Genomic DNA, 20,417 nt, shown 5'->3' with positions numbered 1-20,417 from the left:
TAATAAATTGCTAAGGTCCACTTGCACCACCCGCTTAACTCAAGGTTAGTGGGCTGTCAGCTGTCAAATTTCATATAAAATGGTGGGTTAACCTCGGGTTAACCCTCCATTTTCGGTGGTACAGGGTACAGGTGACCCTTATAGGGTGCATTGGGGTAATTTCGAAGCACAGAAATGCTCTGGTAATTTCGAAAGGGGAATCTTGATATGATGGAAATAAATGGTCATTTTTATGTAACTTTCGAAGTTACCCCAATATTTTGTGTCATGTTATAAATTTTATAATAGGGGCATGGCATGTGGCGGTAAATCTGCATGAACTACCAAAGACATAAAGAGTTTGAATAAGTCCAACTGCCGCCGTTAGCAGTCTCTTAGGCTAACAACTACCTTTTTTTTGTTACTTTTATAATTAGTACCTACTTTACTGTGTAACGAGTCCGTTTATGGCGGATATGACATACAAATCAACTGACTATTCCTCTGTTTCCAGGTCAAAATGCCGACCGAAGTGGTGTTTGGCGTGAACGAAAAATGGCGAATCAACCGCAACATCTTCGTCCTAGGTTTCGCGTTCATGGTCCAGTTTACTGCCTTCCATGGTGCTGCTAATCTTCAGAGTTCTGTGAACAGTGATGCAGGTGCTGGGGCGTTTACCCTAGCCGCTATATACTTCTCTCTAATACTGTCGAATATACTGCTGCCTGCTGTGGTTATCAGGTAAGCTCCCTGATTTACTGTTAGTTTTTTAATATAGAATATAACAGCGATATTTTCATGTTAAGGTTTGCGTTCATGGTCCAGCTTACCGCTTTCCACGGAGCTGCTAATCTTCAGAGTTCTGTAAACAGTGATGCAGGTGCTGGTGCGTTTACCCTGGCCGCTATATACTTCTCCCTGATACTGTCGAATATACTGCTGCCTGCTGTGGTTATCAAAGCTCCCTGATTTACTGCTAGTCTTTTAATGTAGAATTTAACAGAGATATCTTCGTGTTAAGGTTTGTGTTCATGGTCTAGTTTACCGCTTTCCACGGAGCTGCTAATCTTCAGAGCTCTGTGAACTCCCTGATACTGTCGAATATAGTGCTACCTGCTGTGGTTATCAGGTAAGTTACCTGATTTACTGCTAGTCTTTTAATGTAGGATATAACAGCGATATCTTCATGTTAAGGTTTGTGTTCATGGTCCAGCTTACCGCTTTCCACGGAGCTGCTAATCTACAGAGTTCTGTGAACAGCGATGCAGGTGCTGGGGTGATTACCCTGGCTGCTATATACTTCTCGCTGATATTGTCGAATATACTGCTGCCTGCTGTGGTTATCAGGTAAGCTTCCTGAATCTCTGCTACAGTCATTATTGTAATGTATATGTCAGTATTTATTGTAATGTCAGTATTTGTTTATGTGTATCTATGGGTCATTTTCCTGAAATATTTTTTTTGAATTGAATTGAATTGAATTAAGCGTAGGATTATAAAACAGATTAGAGAATGATGATGTAGATTTCATTAAACTTTTTTCTTTTACACGTTATAGACTGAATTACTTTCTAATAAGCTTTAAAAATATAAATTATCAATTTCAATAAAAGCTAAAAATACCATGATGACATAAAACTAACTTAAAAACTATACTACCCTAAGTAACTATAAAAATAATATAATAAATACTTTATAAATAAAAAATCGGCTCTAAATCGGTTCCCTGTGGTAAGGTGCCAAGAAGGCTGGCGGCATTGCCACGTTGAACGGCAATGCCTATGCGTTGCGCTAGGTAAGTGCCAGCCTTCTTGTCTCCTGTCGCGTCGACGAGGCGCTTGGCAAGCTCCTTAAAGATACTGTGATTTCATTTAATTCGAATATTTGAAGTAAATAAAGCTCGAATATGAATTACAACATAACAACCGATAACCGATAGTTTTTTTTTTTCAAACAGCTCATTTTAATTCAATCGCGAGGCTATTAATGTCAAAGGCAGCCGGCACATATTTCAGAATATAATCAATCGCCATTGACAACCCGCACTGTTATAGAATCATAATTGGCCACGTTTAAACTCAATTAAATCTAGCGAGGCTGAGTCTTTAATATACAAATATTATTTTGTACATTCTATCCGTATCTAAGATAGCAACAAGGCCGACACTGTACGACATTTTTATTGTTGATAACTGCAGTTTTGAGTAGCACGCAAGGTTTTGGGACTGTAGATTATATGGGAAGTGCTGGTAGTATAAAATTACAAACATTTTCTAGTATTTACTAGCAAAAGCAACATTATTACTGGTCATTGATAGATTTTATCTCGCAGCAGTACTTATGGTTCACAAAAGTGTCAACAAAAGTGCCAAATTATAAGAATAAAATCATCATCCTCATCATCATTTCAGCCGTTAATCGCCAACTGTTAAGCATAGGCCTCCCTTTGTGTACGCCACTTATCCCGGTCCTGGGTTAATCTCATCCAGTTTTTCGTATGTCGTCCACCCAACGAGCCAACGGATGCCAGGCGCTTTTTACATCCGAAAGAGCCAACATTTTGGTCCACCTGGCCATCACTCTGCTTGCCTAGCATAAAATAAAATTAATTTATTCGTAAGCATTGAAGAGCATAACATACATACAAGATAAAAATGACATAAAAGTAAATAAATACACGCACAGTTTAGGTAACCTATATAAGACGATGTGTTGAAAAATCACGACAAACAAACGTCCTCCTCTATCTAAAGAATCTTGTCTCTTCCCAAAGGAATAACTATGGATTCTTGTGTCTCTCAGTCGCTTTTTTTATACATGTAACTCTTTGGGTTTCGTTTCCACTCGTTGCTGATGTAGAACATTGTAAGTTGGTACTTGGTACAACGAAATTAAGTTGCCCTATCATTACAGCGATTTCTTCGAAATCTCTGTGTTTTGAATGACGCCTAATATTACCGTCGCCGGATCGGCAAACAGGGACGATGTCAATTAAATTGAAATTATGGAGAGGTCACCAAACTACGAGGTAACAAAGAAAACGATATTGTACTTTGTGACATGGAAGCTAGATAGAAAATAATCTGGCACGCATGATAAGACAAGAATTAAAAATCTCCCCCGTAATTTCTAATTTCGATTCGCTGTTCTATTTTTAAAATGTTTTCCTTTGCAATGAAATAAATGGAATCATTTCCTAATAATTCGAAGGGTTAGTGGCCAAACCCGATAAACTTGAGCAATCTGATCTGGTTTTTGAAATTCGAACTACATTATTTATATGCAGTTTCCCTAAAGTTATTATTTCAACGAAAAATAATGTCGATTTATCGGGTTTTAACTCTAATTAAAAACATTATATCTCCTCAGATGGCTGGGCTGCAAATGGACAATAGCGTTGTCCTTTCTAGCGTACATGCCGTTCATAGCGGCGCAGTTTTACCCAAAACTCTACACGCTAGTACCAGCTGGGATGATGGTTGGCTTTGGAGGTGGCCCTTTGTGGTGCGCAAAATGCACTTTTCTGTCTGTGGTGAGTAAAGTATTTGTTTCTTAGTGAACATGATGACATAGTTCTACCCCTAGTTACATAAGCGTGTCAGTTGGCTTTGTGGTGTGTCAAGTGTAGATATATTTTTGGTATGTTCTTCCTAGTGGATATTTTGTTCGCGGCGTGGCGTGGTTCTACTTACGAATCTATCTATCACGCTGATGTAGCGGCATGATGGTGGGATTCAGCGGAGGGCCGCTGTGAGGTGCCAAGAGTAAGTATCAATCTATCCGTGGCCTATCTTGCCTACCAAAGGGATTGTCTCACATTTTGTTACAATACATTATATGATAGCAACGGTGTAAAAAAAACTGCACAAAGATTCCACAGAAACTCGCATGAGTATAAAATCCGATTGGCGTTTTCTATCAATTTACAGTTACTTTATGGAAATAGTATAAAGCTAGAGTTATTTCAGTTATTTGGTGTAAAATCGAACATTCAATTTGTGTGTTCCCCTTCACAGGTAGCGGAGCCCTATGAGCGTCTGTCGGGGGTGCCTGCAGACGTGCTGGTAGTGCGGTTCTTCGGTCTCTTCTTCATGTTCTACCAGATGGCGCAGATCTGGGGCAACCTCATCTCTTCAGCCAGTAAGATTATTTCATACTAATGTTACTTACTAAAACTCCCTGCTTTTTCTTCCTACCCCTAGGTTGCTAAAACTTGTGCAGTTTTATTAGCGGCCCTTTTGGGAATATAAGTGTGAGTTGATATATAGATTACTGATTAACCTCGCGTAAGTGCGTTTTCACATTATCCGATCCGATATCGGATGTCGGACCGATATACCATACACCACAGGCGCCATCTTGGATTTTTTCTATTGAAATCCTTCCGACATCCGATATCGGATAGGATAATGTGAAAACGCACTTTCAGTTACCTATTAATAAGGCATTGCAAGCAAATTGTTTTTCCAACGGCTGTTACTTGTATGTATGGCTGTATCTAGTGAGATATACCTTAGTTCGGTTTATAGATAGAAATACCTACGTTTAATATTGTCATTGTCAAAGCAAACGGTACAGAACTTTATCACTGTATCGCGAGGAACTAGGGCCACTAAACCGCAATGTGCTCAGTTAGATAAAATAAAAAAAATTGAACATCAGAGTGATTATAAAAATAAAGTGTGCATTCTATCCGGAATTTAACGCTTCAATTAAATATAAAACGTGGTTCCAAATTAAGTCACTAAGTACCTATCTAATTAAGATATTCACGACCAGGCATGTGGTGCCGGCCAGAAATCCGCAGAGTTAATGTCGTCCCGTGACACGTGTCCACAGAACTTAATTTAGATAGAAGAAACAAATTCGGGGCCGAGCGTGTCAAATTTTGTACTGAAGTTGATTCTTGCCTGTAATTTTAAATATGTCTCAGGCTCTTGATTGTTCATAATTTTTGTGTTGTTGCAATTGAATATCACGTAACGAGGCATTTTTTATGTTTTGGTTGACTTCAACTTACAAAAATTGACGCCCGAAAGCTGCAAGCTGCGAGTAAAGACGGACAACTCAGTGGATTTCACTGAGTTCATTTGACACGCTAAGTAGATACGTTTGCTTGATCTATGGTATATGATATCTGTGTTCACGACTTAATTATTATGCCTATTCATTTGTATATAGATTTTAGTTCCGCCATTGTACATGATATCAAACTCGAATCGATGCGAAGTTTAAAATCTATCGCAATCCATTTAAACCTATCTCACTTCCACCTTGACTTTCAATCCTGTGTGCGTAGCCGAATGCACAACCGCTCACGAGACGCTCACGATAATATCTCTTTCGTAGCTATCTATCTCTATCGCTCTTGCGTATTGGCGCGACAGAGCCAGACTACATTTGAAGAAAGCTATTCGGCTACGGCTACGGGCCCAGTTACGTATTTAAACTTCAAACTTCAAAACTTTTATTTGCATTTTAGCACGTACATCATAGTATAATGGTGGAAATATATACATGGTATCAGTGCATTGACCCATATGGCATGCAAATTATAAAAATACCTACCTAAATTAAAACATTAATATTTACAAAACTATTTACATCATATTTACAATACAAAATTAAAGTTATAAAATTATCTGAGGTCAAAATAAATAATTAAATTAGGTAATATTATATCAAGTAATTAATTTGAATAATCGTTGTCATAAAAGTCATTCCTTAATATTAAAAAATTCCTTCATTGAATAAAAACAGTGCTCATGCAAAAACTTAATTAACAATTTCTTAAAAACGACTTCATCATTTACCAACCTTAATGATTTAGGCAAACCGTTATAGATTTTCGGCGCCATTGAGAAAATGCTCTTCTGGAAAAGAGCTGATTTGCCAGGAACAGGGTAAAGTTTATCACAATGTCTTACGCTTGTAACACGTGTGTAAAGGTGTAAATTTTTTCGTACAAACAATACTGTCTCTAAAATGTATAAAGCAGGCACAGTTAGTAGGTGTAGTTGCTTAAAGTGTGGTCGGCAGCTGGCATTATATCTCAACTTACAGATCGATATCGATCGGTATTTGACCTCGACCTTCCGACAGCGACTGGTGTCGATGACTTATATATTGGCCCACTATAGTTTTTATATTGACCGGTGTCATTAAACCAATTATCATTAATGAATCATTATTTAACTATTGATTTGAATAGATCCATTCCAGTCCAGCTGTGGCATGTGGTTAAATTTTATAATGCAGTTAAAATTGCTTAGTTACTTACATACTTAGTTGTGACACAGAATATATAATAGTACAAGTACAGAAGGCTCACTCCTTTGATGTTCACAAAATGCCGCCATTCTAAATTCTTACCTACATTAACAAACGGACCGCACGTGAGCAGCCAACATTGAATTTTATTGCGCCGCGCAAAGTTCGTCGCCAATGAATGGGCCGCGAACTCGCGGCCGCTGACATGTACTTGTAGCGCGGCGATAGAATCGCGGAGTGAGCCGCCCCTGGTTGTGACAAGCTGTACATAGACTGTAAATTTCCACATAAGGTTTAGATGGCGTGAACATCTGGGGTTTACTTGGAAAATAATTATGTTTTCCCCTCACTAGCTCGGAAACGCGTGTTTTGTCCTTTAATACCAGCGGGTTTAAACGCATTTTATCCACTAATGGGTAAAGTAATTTGACCTTGAATAAAGTCAAATTAACTGCTTCAAATTGATAAAAGTAGGTGAATCTAGTAATAAAGATGATTTACCACCTGTGGAACTACTGGAAGCAGTGATAAACGCATTTTTTACGTCGTAGTTTCCTCGCTACAGTGAGGGGAAAAGTTTTGTGTTACACTCGGGTGCAAATGTATTTTACTTCTTGTGTGTTAAAAAACTCGCAAGTTCAGGATTCTATTCTCGAACTACTCGCTTCGCTCGTGGTTCAACTATAGAGTCCTTTCACTTGCTCGTTTTTCAATTCCACACTCGGCGTTAAAATACAACTTTGCCCCCTTGTATAAAAAATAAATATTCCTTGCAAGTCAAATAATACATAAGTAGAAGATTTTACCTTACGAAGTTATGAGTTATGATGTTATGAATATGTCTGTTAGAGTATTTTTTTGAGTGTGTCACGCCTGGTAAAGTACAGGTCAAGTCATTTTTTCGAAACTATGTGATGCCATCTATAAAAAGTTACTGAACATAATACAGGAAACACAGCTAATTATATTTGGTATCGTCTTTATTATTCACTCGTCTTTGCTAAGTATCCAATAAGCCTAAATACCTACATAAGTGTAACTGACATGCTTTACAGCATAATATTGCTATATTTTTTATAGTTAGATACAATTTTTTGCTGCAGGAGCAAACACGGAGCTTAAGTAAGCTTGAGGTCAATTTAATCACGCCTATAGTTATTTATGATTCATAATTTAATTGAAACTAACTATACAATGACAATTATGTAGAATCGGTCTACTTTGTTTGCAGCTATGCATACATTAATCTACATAATATTTCAGAAGAGCATTTTGACGTATGAAGTACATCACGAAAATGCAATACAATCAATATAACACAATACAATTTCTTTTTTTGTCTACGCGATAACTGCCTTCTTCTGAGAAAGTGTTGTGTCATTCACGACCTTGGGTTATTTTAAGATGAAATTGAAATATTAAGAAATGTTAAGGAAATGTCTCAAGGACAGACAAGGTAAATATAGACCTATTGTTGTTATTAAGGTTCTGTACCACAAAGGGTAATCAAGTATTCAGCTAAGTACTATCGAACCAACTGATTCATGACCCAATTGGCAGGTAATTCGTTTGAATCTTTCAAACCTGTAAGGTCTATCGTTAATAATGCTTATAGAACGGTTTAAACACTAACTAAACTTTGTCACTATACACATATGTCAGTGTCTCATCATCCTCCTTGCGTTATCCCGGCATTTGCCAGGGCTCATGGGAACCTGGGGTCCGCTTTGACAACTAATCCCAAGATTTGGCGTAGGCACTAGTTTTTACGAAAGCGACTGACATGTGACCTTCCAACCCGAAGGGCAACTAGGCCTTATTGGAAGTAGTCCGGTTTACTCACGATGTTTTCCTTCACCAAAAAGCGCTCTTGCCAGTAAATATCAAATGACATGTCGCACTTAGTTCAGAAAAACTCATTGGTACGAGCCGGGTTCGAACCCGCGACCTCCGGATCGAAAGTCGCACGCTCTTACAGATGTAGTGCGAAAAGATTTGCCTTCGTATTGTTACGGAAACGTACGAACGTGTCATGCTATTTCAGTCAGTGTCAGTACAAGATGTAATAATTATGTCAGTGTCTAATAAAATGGTAACAAGTTCGTCACCAAGGAAACCCTATCAGTGACAAGCGAATTTCGATCTACTTACAATAAGACGGTTTGGCTTGGGTTTGGTGAAATGAGCTTATGGTGGTTCATGATCACGTCATGATTAGTAGTAAATAATACGTTACATTTAATTCGTTTCCAACAGTTTTGTCATCGTCGCTGGGCGAGGTAGTGACATACGCCAACGAGACGATAGCCCCGACCGCAGCCGCGCTGGTTAGCAACATCACTGCTCCACAAGTCGACTTTGGCTCCATCTGTGGAGTCAACTTCTGTAGTGGAAGCGAGGCTCATGTAAGTATAATATTTGAATAATCCACGGTTAGTTTCACAAGACATTATGTATATAGTTTAGCCATTGTTGCTGGGCGAGGTAGTGACATATACCAACGAGACGATATCCCCGACCGCAGCCGCGCTGGTTAGCAACATCACTGCTCCCCAAGTGGATTTTGGCGCCATCTGTGGAGTCAACTTCTGTAGCGGAAGCGAGGCTCATGTAAGTAAGCTTAACATTGAAGAAAATGAGAGAAAATCTCTCTTCCGGTAGTACTCGAAACTGCGACATTTTGGACCGAATCCGATTGGACTGGTACCTATTCCAAAAGATCGCATGTTGGAGTTTTGCCAGAGGTGTGATTTTTTTCTTTTTAGGGTTCCGTAGTCAACCCTTATAGTTTCGCCATGTCTGTCTGTCCGTCCGTCCGTCCGTCCGCGGATAATCTCAGTAACCGTTAGCACTAGAAAGCTGAAATTTGGTACCAATATGTATATCAATCACGCCAACGAAGTGCAAAAATAAAAAATGGAAAAAATGTTTTATTAGGGTACCCCCCCTACATGTAAAGTGGGGGCTGATATTTTTTTTCATTCCAACCTCAACGTGTTGTGTATTGTTGGATAGGTATTTAAAAATGAATAAGGTTTACTAAGATCGTTTTTTGATAATATTAATATTTTCGTTTCCTAAAGGAAAAAAAAGTGCGTCCCCCCCCTCTTACTTTTGAACCATATGTTTAAAAAATATTAAAAAATCACAAAAGTAGAACTTTATAAAGACTTTCTAGGAAAATTGTTTTGAACTTGATAGGTTTTCTAGTTTTTGAGAAAAATATGGAAAACTACGGAACCCTACACTGAGCGTGGCCCGACACGCTCTTGGCCGGTTTTTTTTTCTTTTAGTTTAAGAAATTATATTAACAGAGGTTTGGTGCAGTGTCCATCGTCATCGTGTCCTTGCCCTGCTGATGCGAGGTTATTCCTATCAACTAAAACACGCTCACCACAAATAAACTACGCCACACTACAAATTCGCTATGATATAAATATGATTATGGCACCGTCTCACCCCCAACGGACCGCAGCGGCAGAAAGTGCCGAAATTTTGAAACGTAATAAATACAAAAGTCTTGCCAAAGAATACCTTTTTGTACCCTTTGGCGTAAAAACTCTAGGTCCATGGGGTCCCAGCGCGAACAAGTTGTTCACAGAAATTGCGAAGCGTCTGGTTGAGGTAACTACTAACTAGTGACCGAAGAGTTGGCGACTTCCTCGCATAACGTATCAACATTGCGATACAGCGAGGAAATGTGGCCAGTTTCCTTGGTACAATGCCTCAAGGGCCTATTTTAGACATTAGCTAGCTTTTAAGTTTAGTCTTAGTTTCTTATATAGTAAAATTATGTAAATAGTTCACGTTAATATGATTTCTGCACTTTTTCAGGGGAACTCGAACCTTAAACCACCATCGCCTCTGAAGATCCAGGTGATATCTGGCGCGTACCTCGCCTGTATGGCTTTCGCCGTCATTTTGGTCGCTTTCGGCGTGGACTCCCTTAAAAGGTTAGAATTTAAACCCATAGATTTACATATATTAAGGTAGATTGAGTTGTTAGGCCAAAAAGTGTGTCCACATGAGAGGGTAAAGTTGGGGCTGGTGTCCCTCTCGCACTTATTGCCACTGCCAAATCATTTGAATGACGTCATCACTGTATTAATTTGGTGATAAGTACCAGTCAATATTCAAAGTTACTACTAAATCTACTAATACCCAGTTAAAGGTTTTTTTTTAATTCCGCAAATCTTTGGTTTTATGGCTTCATAATAATGACTTACCAATTCGTTACCCTTGCCTCGATATAATACAAAAATATTTTAAGAAGTTTGTAAACTTAGTTATCATACAGGTGAAAATACTACTACTGTAGTAATCTCTTTAACACTAGTCACACGTGCGAGAGGGACACCAGCCCCAACTTTGACCCTCTCATGTGGACCAGGGATCGGATACCGGTATTTTTTTCGGAACGGTTCCGTACGTTGACCCGAGAACTTTACTTTAGCGTTTCTGGTTCCATTAACCGGTATTCTTTTTCGTTCAGTGAACGAACGTTTATGAGTGAGAACTGTTCCGAAGAACAGAATTAAATGATACGTTCTTTAAAGAACAGTTCGCGGGAACGGAATTAAATGATACGTTCTTTAAAGAACAGTTCGCAGGAACGAAATTATTTCGGTTTTTCTATTTCCAAGAATTTGAACGAACAGTGCAAGCGGTGTCGGCCACGGCCATCACTTTAGTAACTTTAGTTTGATTTGAGACTACGAGTAGCGGTGAGTAAACGTGGCGTCGAACGAAACAAATACGTCGAAAACATTCTGCACCACAACCACAATGAAGTAAGTTTTTTTCTTTTAATTTAGTGCTTTCAATTTTACCGATTTTAAAATTTAAGTAATGTCACGACGCTTAAGTATTTATTTACAGGCAATCGTACAGTCCAAGGTCAAATAAGGACGCGACGCCGCTATTAGCAAGAGCGAGAGAGCTGAATAACTTTCTCATTCTAACAAACATCAGCGTCCTTATTTGACTTTGGTTCGGTACGGTCATCCCATCTGTAAGCACTTTTGTGAGATGGACTTCCGAGCAAAGCGGTTCTGTTGCAATGGCCGTACCTTTCAAGGTCAAATAAGGACGCGACGCCAATATTAGCAAGAGCGTGAGAGTTAAATAACTTTCTCATTCTAACATTTCTAACAAATAGCCAGCGTCCTTATTTGACCTTGGTACGGTCATCTCATATGTGTGCGTAGTTGAATGCACAAACGCTCACAGCCAGACTACATTTCTACAGTATGTGTGTGTGTGTGTGTGTGTGTGTGTGTGTGTGTGTGTGTGTGTGTGTGTGTGTGTGTGTGTGTGTTTGTGTGTGTGTGTGTGTGTGTGTGTGTGTGTGTGTGTGTGTGTGTGTGTGTGTGTGTGTGTGTGTGTGTGTGTGTGTGTGTGTGTGTGTGTGTGTGTGTGTGTGTGTGTGTGTGTGTGTGTGTGTGTGTGTGTGTGTGTGTGTGTGTGTGTGTGTGCGTGCGTGCGTTCGTGCGTGCGTACGTGCGTGCGTGCGTGTGTGTGAGTAATATACACTACTTTCCCATTAATTTTAAATTAAAAGGGCTCTCATCGTTGGTACTGTAGATAGTCAATTACCATAGAAATTACATCAGCTACTATCAACAGCAGATTACAACAGAGCGAAATCCAACGCAAAACGCGAAGTGGCAATCGCACGAGCTAAAGCTGAGGCTAACTTCTACAAAGAACTAGAATCTTCCACTACAGAAATCAATATTCATAAAGTCGCAAAAGATCGAAACAGAAAAAGTAAGGATATAACCTCAGCCAAATACATCACAGATAAAAACAACAAACTACTAACAGAAGATAATGACATAAGAGAAAGATGGGCAGAGTACTACCGTCATTTGCTTAATGTAACTAATCCCAGAAATTTAAATCATGAAAATCCATCGCCAGTTCTAGGTCCAACAGCAGAAGTCACGACGGGGGAAATCATCAAAGAGATTAGAAATATGAAAAACAACAAAGCTCAAGGCCCATCAGAGATACCAATAGAAGTGTGGAAACATACAGGGCACCGTGGCATCGACTGGCTAAGGAAGTTGTTTAACAGGCTCATAGCAGGACAAAAAATACCAGACGCCTGGAGAAGAAGCCATTTAATACCGTTTTACAAGGGAAAAGGCGATGTACGTGACTGTGGGAATTACCGAGCAATAAAGCTCATGGATCACACATTTAAACTATGGGAGAGGATCATCAACAGCAGACTAAATTGTATCGTGAAGCTCACTCCTAATCAGTGCGGGTTCGTTGCGGGAAAAGGTACTTCTGACGCCATTCAGGCTATACGAATCCTGATTGAGAAGGCCAAACACAACAGCACAAACCTTCATATGATATTTATTGACCTTGAAAAGGCATTTGACCATGTACCACGAGACCTTATATGGGAGGCTCTACGTGCCCAGCTTATCCCAGAGGTTTACATCAACCTTATTATGGACATGTACGCAGACGTCACTACTCAGGTCATTTGCCCGGCAGGTATGAGCGACAGCTTCGAGCTCAAGGTCGGAGTACACCAGGGCTCCACACTTAGTCCACTTCTCTTTAATGTTACGATGGATTATCTTACACAAAAATGCCAACGGACTGTTCCCTGGCACCTTCTATATGCTGACGACGTGGCCTTAATAGCAGAGACTGAGACTGACCTTCAGCGCGATCTGAATAGCTGGGTAGATGCATTAGAGGGTCACGGTCTAAAAATCAGTCGGAAGAAGACCGAGCACATGTCCTGTCTGTTTGATACAACGGCAAATAACCCAGAAAACGTCAGATTCTATATAGGAACTGATCGCCTGCCAACTGTCACAAAGTTTAAATATCTTGGCTCCGTACTCAGCAGCGACGGAAAGATTGACAGCGATATAGTCCATAGAACTCAGACTGGCTGGATGAAATGGCGAGAGCTCACTGGCGTCTTATGTGATAGAAAAATACCCTTGAAGGTGAAGGGTCATGTGTATAAGACGGCAGTTAGACCAGCGTTGTTGTACGGATCCGAGTGTTGGGCCACTAATAAAGCCCATTTGAATAAACTCCATACAACAGAGATGCGCATGCTACGCTGGTCGGCGGGTGTCACCATGATGGACAAAATCAAGAATGTGTATATTCGGGGAAGTTTCAAGGTAGCACCAATAACCGAAAAGCTGACGGAAAAACGTCTGAGGTGGTACGGCCATGTACAGAGGCGTCCAGAAAACTACATGGTTAAGGTAGCGCTCGAGATTCCAACGAGAAAGCGAGGACCAGGAAGACGCCCGCCCACCTGGCTGACGACGGTTCAACGAGACCTGAAAGACCACAATATAGACGCCGATCTTGCGCTCAATCGTGCAGAATGGAAGAAAAGGACGGGGAAGGCCGACCCCAAGTAAATGGGACAAAGGCCTAGCAAGATGATGATGATGACTATCAACAATGGACCTTTAGGGTCAGTTGCACCAAACCGTCTGTCACCGTTAAAGCATTCGTTAAATTTTATTGTATGGACAGTTCCATAGGCGTCTGCTGCGTGACGATGATGTGTGTGTCAAATGTGGTTGATGCAACTGGCCCTTAGTCTAAAAACGTCACAATTAAAGATGTGAAATGTGCAATTAGTCACAAAAATAAATTGTTTTTAGTATTCAACACTCCCGTGTCCCAGAACTCGAAGAATCCCAATTCATCCAATGTTCTTATACTGCTGCGAGTGAAAGGGGCACTAATGATGATATTTATGACTTGATCGATGCACAGAATGAGCCACTGAGTAAGTACTTACCTATACTAAACCTTCATAAACCTAAATACTGAAACTCTGCCCGGTGGTTCGGTGTTAGGGCTTGCAATTATCCGTCCAATTCGAAATCCGGATGATTCGACTCGATATTTGAAAATCCGGATATTCGGATAAAACGGATATTTCGAATATTTTTTATTTTATTTAATAAATCTCATAATTAGTAACATAATTATGTACTACGATACGAAAAAAACGCTGTAGGAAATTGTTATTTTATAATCAGGCTTCAGCTGTTGTTCGTAACCTTAATGTTAGGTTAGGTTACTTAGTTATTTCATTCTTGCCTTTTTTATGAAATGACTTCAGTTGCCCATAAGATATATGATTTTATTTTTATGTAATTTTGACTAATATTTGATATTAATGAATTTTAATGCTAGAGACATAATCTGATTGCCATATGAGGCAAAACGTCATGTTGTGATCGTTTAGATCGAATATTACCTAAAAAAGGTATTACCTACCTACTCTTTGTTTAAATATCAGATTGCATTTACGAGGTTTTCATTGCCGATTTATTCAAATGCAAAAAGAACTATGACATATTACAAACACCATTTAGCTTTGTTAAATAACAAGGCTGAATGATCTTTCTCTCTAATAATTTTCACCTCTTATCTTTGATGACTTCGTGACTCCATTCCAGTTACACTTGGGACTCTCGGGTAGACGTTCTTAGCCAGAGGGCCTTACGTTACGTATACAGCGAAAAAGTTTTGGTGTTGCAACACTTGCAACCTATTTTGAAAGGATAAAATGTAAAAGCGTATCTGCTTAACTACTTCATCTTATTCTGCAGTTCAATACTAAACAGGTCTTCCGCCGCGGGATACATAGAAGACTTCTTTTTGTCAGAAAATTTGAACAGTTTTAGTTCTGTTAGCAATTTATTTATTTATTTATAATGTATTCGGATGCTACCAATAATGAAAGTGCAGCGTTTGATACGGTACTCAGTGTCACTTGATTGATTGAGTTAAATTGATATACATTTACATGAGATTATCCACAAATATTCATGAAAAAAACCCTGCCTGCTAAGCCGCGGTCCCGGCGGATTCAAATCCCGGTAAGGGCATTTATTTGTGTGATGAGCATAGATATTTGTTCCTGAGTCTTGGATGTTTTCTGTGTATATAAGTATGTATTTATCTATATAAGTATGTATTTATATCGTCGCCTAGCACCCATAGAACAAGCTTTGCTTAGTTTGGGGCTAGGTTGATCTATGTAAGATGTCCCCCAATATTTTTGTTTATTATTTATTTACTTATTAAATAAGGTAGTAGTGCCACTCAAGGAGTAATTTTTGATATAAATCGCTTTAATATCGTAAATGTGTTAATTTTACTTTAAAATTTGTTTTCCAAATGAGCTTCTTAAAAATTGCAATGGTATTTCTGTCATTCACAATATTCGAATTATTCGTTTTATCCGGATTTTAACGTGCAAATTATCCGAATTTCAAAATCAGCGGATATCCGGATTACAAGCCCTATTCGGTGTCACTCCTAAAGTAGGTACTTACAGGTGACCGTACCGACATATGTCAATTAGGGACGCTGTTATTTGTAAAAAAATGAGAAAGCCTTATACGGTCAACCGGGGTGGCTTTAAAACGCAGGGGTGACTTTGAAAATTTAGTTTTAAAGTCATACTGTAAGTAAATTCGCGATTTTCTATGGTAGATTTACAAGAATATTTATTGATCTATTATCTATCTACTAGTACATGAACAGTTTCAGTAAATAATGAATGATGTTAATTTTAAAGCCGTTCAAATACCATCAAAGTAACCCCAAATTTTCCTAAAGCCACCCCGGTTGACGTAGCTCTCCCGCTCTTACAATCCCGTACTTGTTAGACCTTGGTCGGTTTGGTCGTCTGTAGACAGTGTAGACACTAATACACTCGCCAACTCCAGTTGTGTATTCCATGTAGATACACCAAGGGCCCAATTCTCAAAAGCTTGTAACTTATTGTAATAATTTTCTAGAAATGTAAGTACTTATGCAAAATAAATAAAATATTTTTATTGCAGATAAAAGCTTTGACATAGATGATGAAGATCTAGTCTTCAAAAATATATATATAGAGAGAAAAAACTACCCCATATCCAAGCGATTCTGATGACCTTGAGGTGGATGTAAGTGCTTATAGTGTGAGAAAGCTGTATAAAATATAATCTGCACTAATTTGTATAAATATGTGTGTTACTTAATCTGTGTGAATTTGTAATAGTGATATGTTTTTAAATGTTTTTAAGGACCAAGATGCAGTCCTTGAGAGAGCACAACCCATGCAATCCATTTATAGTGAACCGGAACCGGACGCGATGTGCCCTTGTTCATGCAAGCGTAATATAGTTGCAGTCATTATAAGAAAAAAGTTAGAACAAGTTCCCGAAGAGAATTTACGGGCTTGTTTAGAAGATCTCGAAAATACAATAGAAAAATATTATTAAATGTGTATCAAGATTATGTGTACTCTATCATAATTATAGCTTCAGTGTAAAAGTCAATCATATTTTGGTACATTCGTTAGTGAAATATCGTTATAAAATAAGGGTTATTCCACTAGTCAGAGTTACCATTACCACTAAGTTGTTACCAGTGGTAACTACAATGTTATTTTCCCATAGGCAATTACTGGAAAGATTATATCATAAGATTCATAAGTTTTGTTTTATTTTATACACATGTAAAGCATGACCAGAAATATATGACTACGCGCCATGTAGCGGAATTTCATTAAAACTATTTTCTTCATAGTCATCATACTATACTGAACTGTCACTCCATACATCAGAATAACAGCGCACTCCTGCCTGACAATAGTTATTTATATTTCTGGTCAGGCTTTAGTTTCTTAACCATACTTACCATTTCCAACGCGATCAATGTTATTTTCACCAAATCTAATGGCAACAGCTGAGACTGTTTCCTCACCTTTAATTGATTGGCCTCAATGGCCACTGCGTAAGAGTCGTTAGAGGTGCACATTGAATTAGAGCACACAAATATTATTTCAGTAGTTGCCTAATATCAAGGACGATATATACCGGGACTGACAAAGCCCATACAAAAGTTTACCCCTGAAATGTCCCATACATTTCCGAGCGATTATTTCCGAAAAAATTAACAATATCAAAAAATGTTAGTAGTAAACCCCTATTCATTTTTTAATACCTATCCAACAATATATCACACGTCAGGGTTGAAATGAAAAAAAAATCTCTCCCCACTTTACGTGTAGGGGGGCGGGCACCCTAATAATGTTCTCATGCAATGATTAGTTGGTTTCGATTTAGCTTAATATATTTTTTGTTCTTATTTATGGTGTCTGTATTTAGCTCTGCCGTGAAAAATATTTAAAGAAATAAGGAGGCCGTTTCATCATCGCCACCAGTACAAAACAAGGTCCCACGTAAGAAGAAAATAAACATCGACGACTTCGATACAGGCATGTGAAGGATGAGGAATTGGAACTGGTAGATAGTACAGTTTTTCTTGGTATAACTTTAGATTCTAAACTTCAGTGGGGTCCCCATATTGTTAACCTCTCGAATAGACTTAGTTCTGCAGCTTTTGCAGTGAGCAAGATCCGTCAGTTAACAGACGTGAAAACAGCTCGATTAGTTTATTTTAGTTACTTTCACAGCATTATGTCATATGGTATTTTACTTTGGGGCAGTGCTTCAGAGATAAACACCATATTTATTCTGCAGAAGAGGGCTATTCGAGCAATATATAAAATGAACCATAGAGACTCACTTAGAGATAAATTTAAGGACATTAATATAATGACAGTGCATTGTCAATATATTTATGAGAATATTATGTATGTACATAAAAACATTTGTAATTTTAAGAAAAACTGTGATGTACATAATATAAATACTAGAAATAAACATAAACTCGCGGTGCCCTTCACACGGCTCTGTAAAATTAAAAAATCATTCATGGGTAATTGTGTTCGATTTTATAATAAACTTCCGAATCATATTACTGACTTGTCAATTAATAAATTTAAGAATCATGTAAAGCGTGTACTCATTTCCAAAGCTTATTATACAACACAAGACTACATGAATGATAAAACAACGTGGGATTAATTGTTATTCGAAATGGTTTCTTATTTTTACGTTTTTTATTATTATTCTCAGTATTTATTTTCTTTCTTAGGCTAGGCTGTTTATAATATGAATATAAAAGTAAAATACAAAAACACATACAAAACAATATAAAACACATATAAACACATTATAAAAAACCTAACCTAGGGTGCCGCCAGCAGCGGGGCAGGGCCCAAGCTGCCGGTGGTTAGGGCCGCAGAGAGAGGAACCGTCGAACTATCCGCGCTGTGTCCAAGATCACCGCCTTCTGCATTTGGCCCTTGATCCAGCCACCTAGCGAGAGTCTCTTAAGATGTTGGTCGAGACTCTTCGCTATGAGACCGTTCGCTGAAACGACTATCGGAACAATGATCGTTGATTCAACATCCCACATGGCGGTTATCTCGTGAGCCAAGTCTAGGTACTTACTGGACTTGTCCTTCTCGGCTTTCACGAGATTCTCATCATGGGGGATGGTGATGTCAACGAGCACTGCCCGGCGTTGCAGTCGATTTATTATCACAATGTCAGGCTTATTGGCTACAATAGTCCTGTCAGTGATAATAGATCGATCCCAATAGAGCGTGGCACGACCATTTTCGAGAACTGGCGCAGGTAAGTACTTGTAGTACGGTACTTCGCGGTCCACAAGGCCGTATTGAAGAGCAAGTTGCTGGTGAATAATCCTGGCTACGAGATTATGTCTGTGCAAGTACTCGCCGTTAGCAAGATGAGAACAACCGGAAATAATATGCCTGAGTGACTCTCCGGGACGGCGGCATGCCCGACAAATGTCGACCGTACCGTCCTTCAGGATATATTTCCGGTAGTTGTTCGTCATCACAACTTCGTCCGCAACTGTACATGCATGACCGCACACTTATCGACACCAAACTCCATTCTGATGGCGGTACTGAAAACTTCTGTGGTTTTCAATAGCACCATCAGGTCTTGGGTGTTCGGTGCAAATAGTTTGAGATCGTCCATGTACAGAAGGTGAGAGATGACTTCACCCTCTCTCCGAAGCCGGCAACCTAGCCCAGAATCCTTCAGCAGCGTGCTGAGGGGATTCAGAGCTAGGCAGAACCATAATGGACTCAAACTGTCACCCTGGAATATTCCTCGCTCAATCCTTATGAAGTCCTGCGGGCCAGGGGGCCATCCCTGCCTCCTGGTTGACGAAGGACTGTGGTCCACTGCCTCATACATGCAGCCAGGAAGGATATTAAAGCTGCATCAAGTTTATACAGCTCCAATAACCTTCTCAGCCATGAATGAGGCACCGAATCATAGGCCTTCTTATAGTCAATCCAAGCGGCCGAAATGGCCCCCTTGTTCCGCCGAACTTGTTGGCAGATGGTCATGTCTATGAGGAGGAGCTCTTTAGTACCACGGGACCCAACCCTACATCCATTTTGAGCGGGAGCCAGAATGTTGTTAGCGACAATATGCGCGTTAATTTTTGCTCTCAAAATGGGTGTAAGGAGCTTGTAAAGTGTAGGCAAGCACGTGATGGGTCTGTAGTTTTTTGCTTCCGTGGTACTACCGGACTTATAGAGCAGGAAAGTAACACCAGTTGTTAGGGAAGGTGGGAGAGAACCAAGATCGAGGGCTCGTTGAAATTGCGTTGTGATGTTCTGCCTGTGCAGGACTCACATATCCTCCGTGCCTGATGGGCCTGGGAGGTTTTACCGAGCTACTCTCAGATGTGGGAGAAAGGGGGTGCAAGGCGAATAGAGAGAAACACCGGTTTCACTTAACTAATCGGGCTTTTATGCCGTTTATTCACACACACACAATAAACTTAATACTATCGCGGTAACGCGGCTTATCCTATGCGATATCTAACCTTCCCCGGCCGGCCGGGGTTAAACGGAATCAATCTAGGGTGCGCCGGAAGGGCCTACAACTACAGGGACCTATCGAGGGTCAGGAGGTAGGAAACCGTAACCCGGCCTAGGCGCGAAATGGTCACCCCGGCCCTGATCACGGGGGGAGATAAAATAAGGTAGGAGGGTTTCAGAGGGTAGGAATCGTAACCCGGCCTAGGCGCGAAATGGTCACCCCGGCCCTGATCACGGGAGAGGTAGGATATATAGGTAACCCGGCCTAGGCGCGAAATGGTCACCCCGGCCCTGGTTTGGGAATTCGCTGGTAATCGGATATCAACCCGGCCTAGGCGCGAAATGGTCACCCCGGCCTTGGTTGTTGGAGGATAAGTGGATGGGAGCG

The 20,417-nt window shown here is 39.7% G+C and overlaps 1 protein-coding gene across 1 annotated transcript in view; it reads left to right on the top strand.

Annotated features, from left to right (window-relative positions):
- Positions 1-20,417, top strand: part of LOC125230116 (UNC93-like protein) — a 60,905-nt gene that overhangs the window by 28,581 nt on the left and 11,907 nt on the right. The window contains exons 2-6 of the mRNA XM_048135144.1: positions 494-720; positions 3,349-3,511; positions 3,996-4,119; positions 8,506-8,654; positions 10,084-10,202. Coding sequence (XP_047991101.1) covers positions 500-720; positions 3,349-3,511; positions 3,996-4,119; positions 8,506-8,654; positions 10,084-10,202 — 776 coding nt within the window. The 5' untranslated portion in view covers positions 494-499. The remainder of the gene's footprint in view (positions 1-493; positions 721-3,348; positions 3,512-3,995; positions 4,120-8,505; positions 8,655-10,083; positions 10,203-20,417) is intronic.

The sequence above is a fragment of the Leguminivora glycinivorella genome, chromosome 10, assembly GCF_023078275.1.
Source record: "Leguminivora glycinivorella isolate SPB_JAAS2020 chromosome 10, LegGlyc_1.1, whole genome shotgun sequence".
Classification (NCBI taxonomy): Eukaryota; Metazoa; Arthropoda; class Insecta; order Lepidoptera; family Tortricidae; genus Leguminivora; species Leguminivora glycinivorella.
This window is presented reverse-complemented; position numbering and strand designations above follow the sequence as displayed.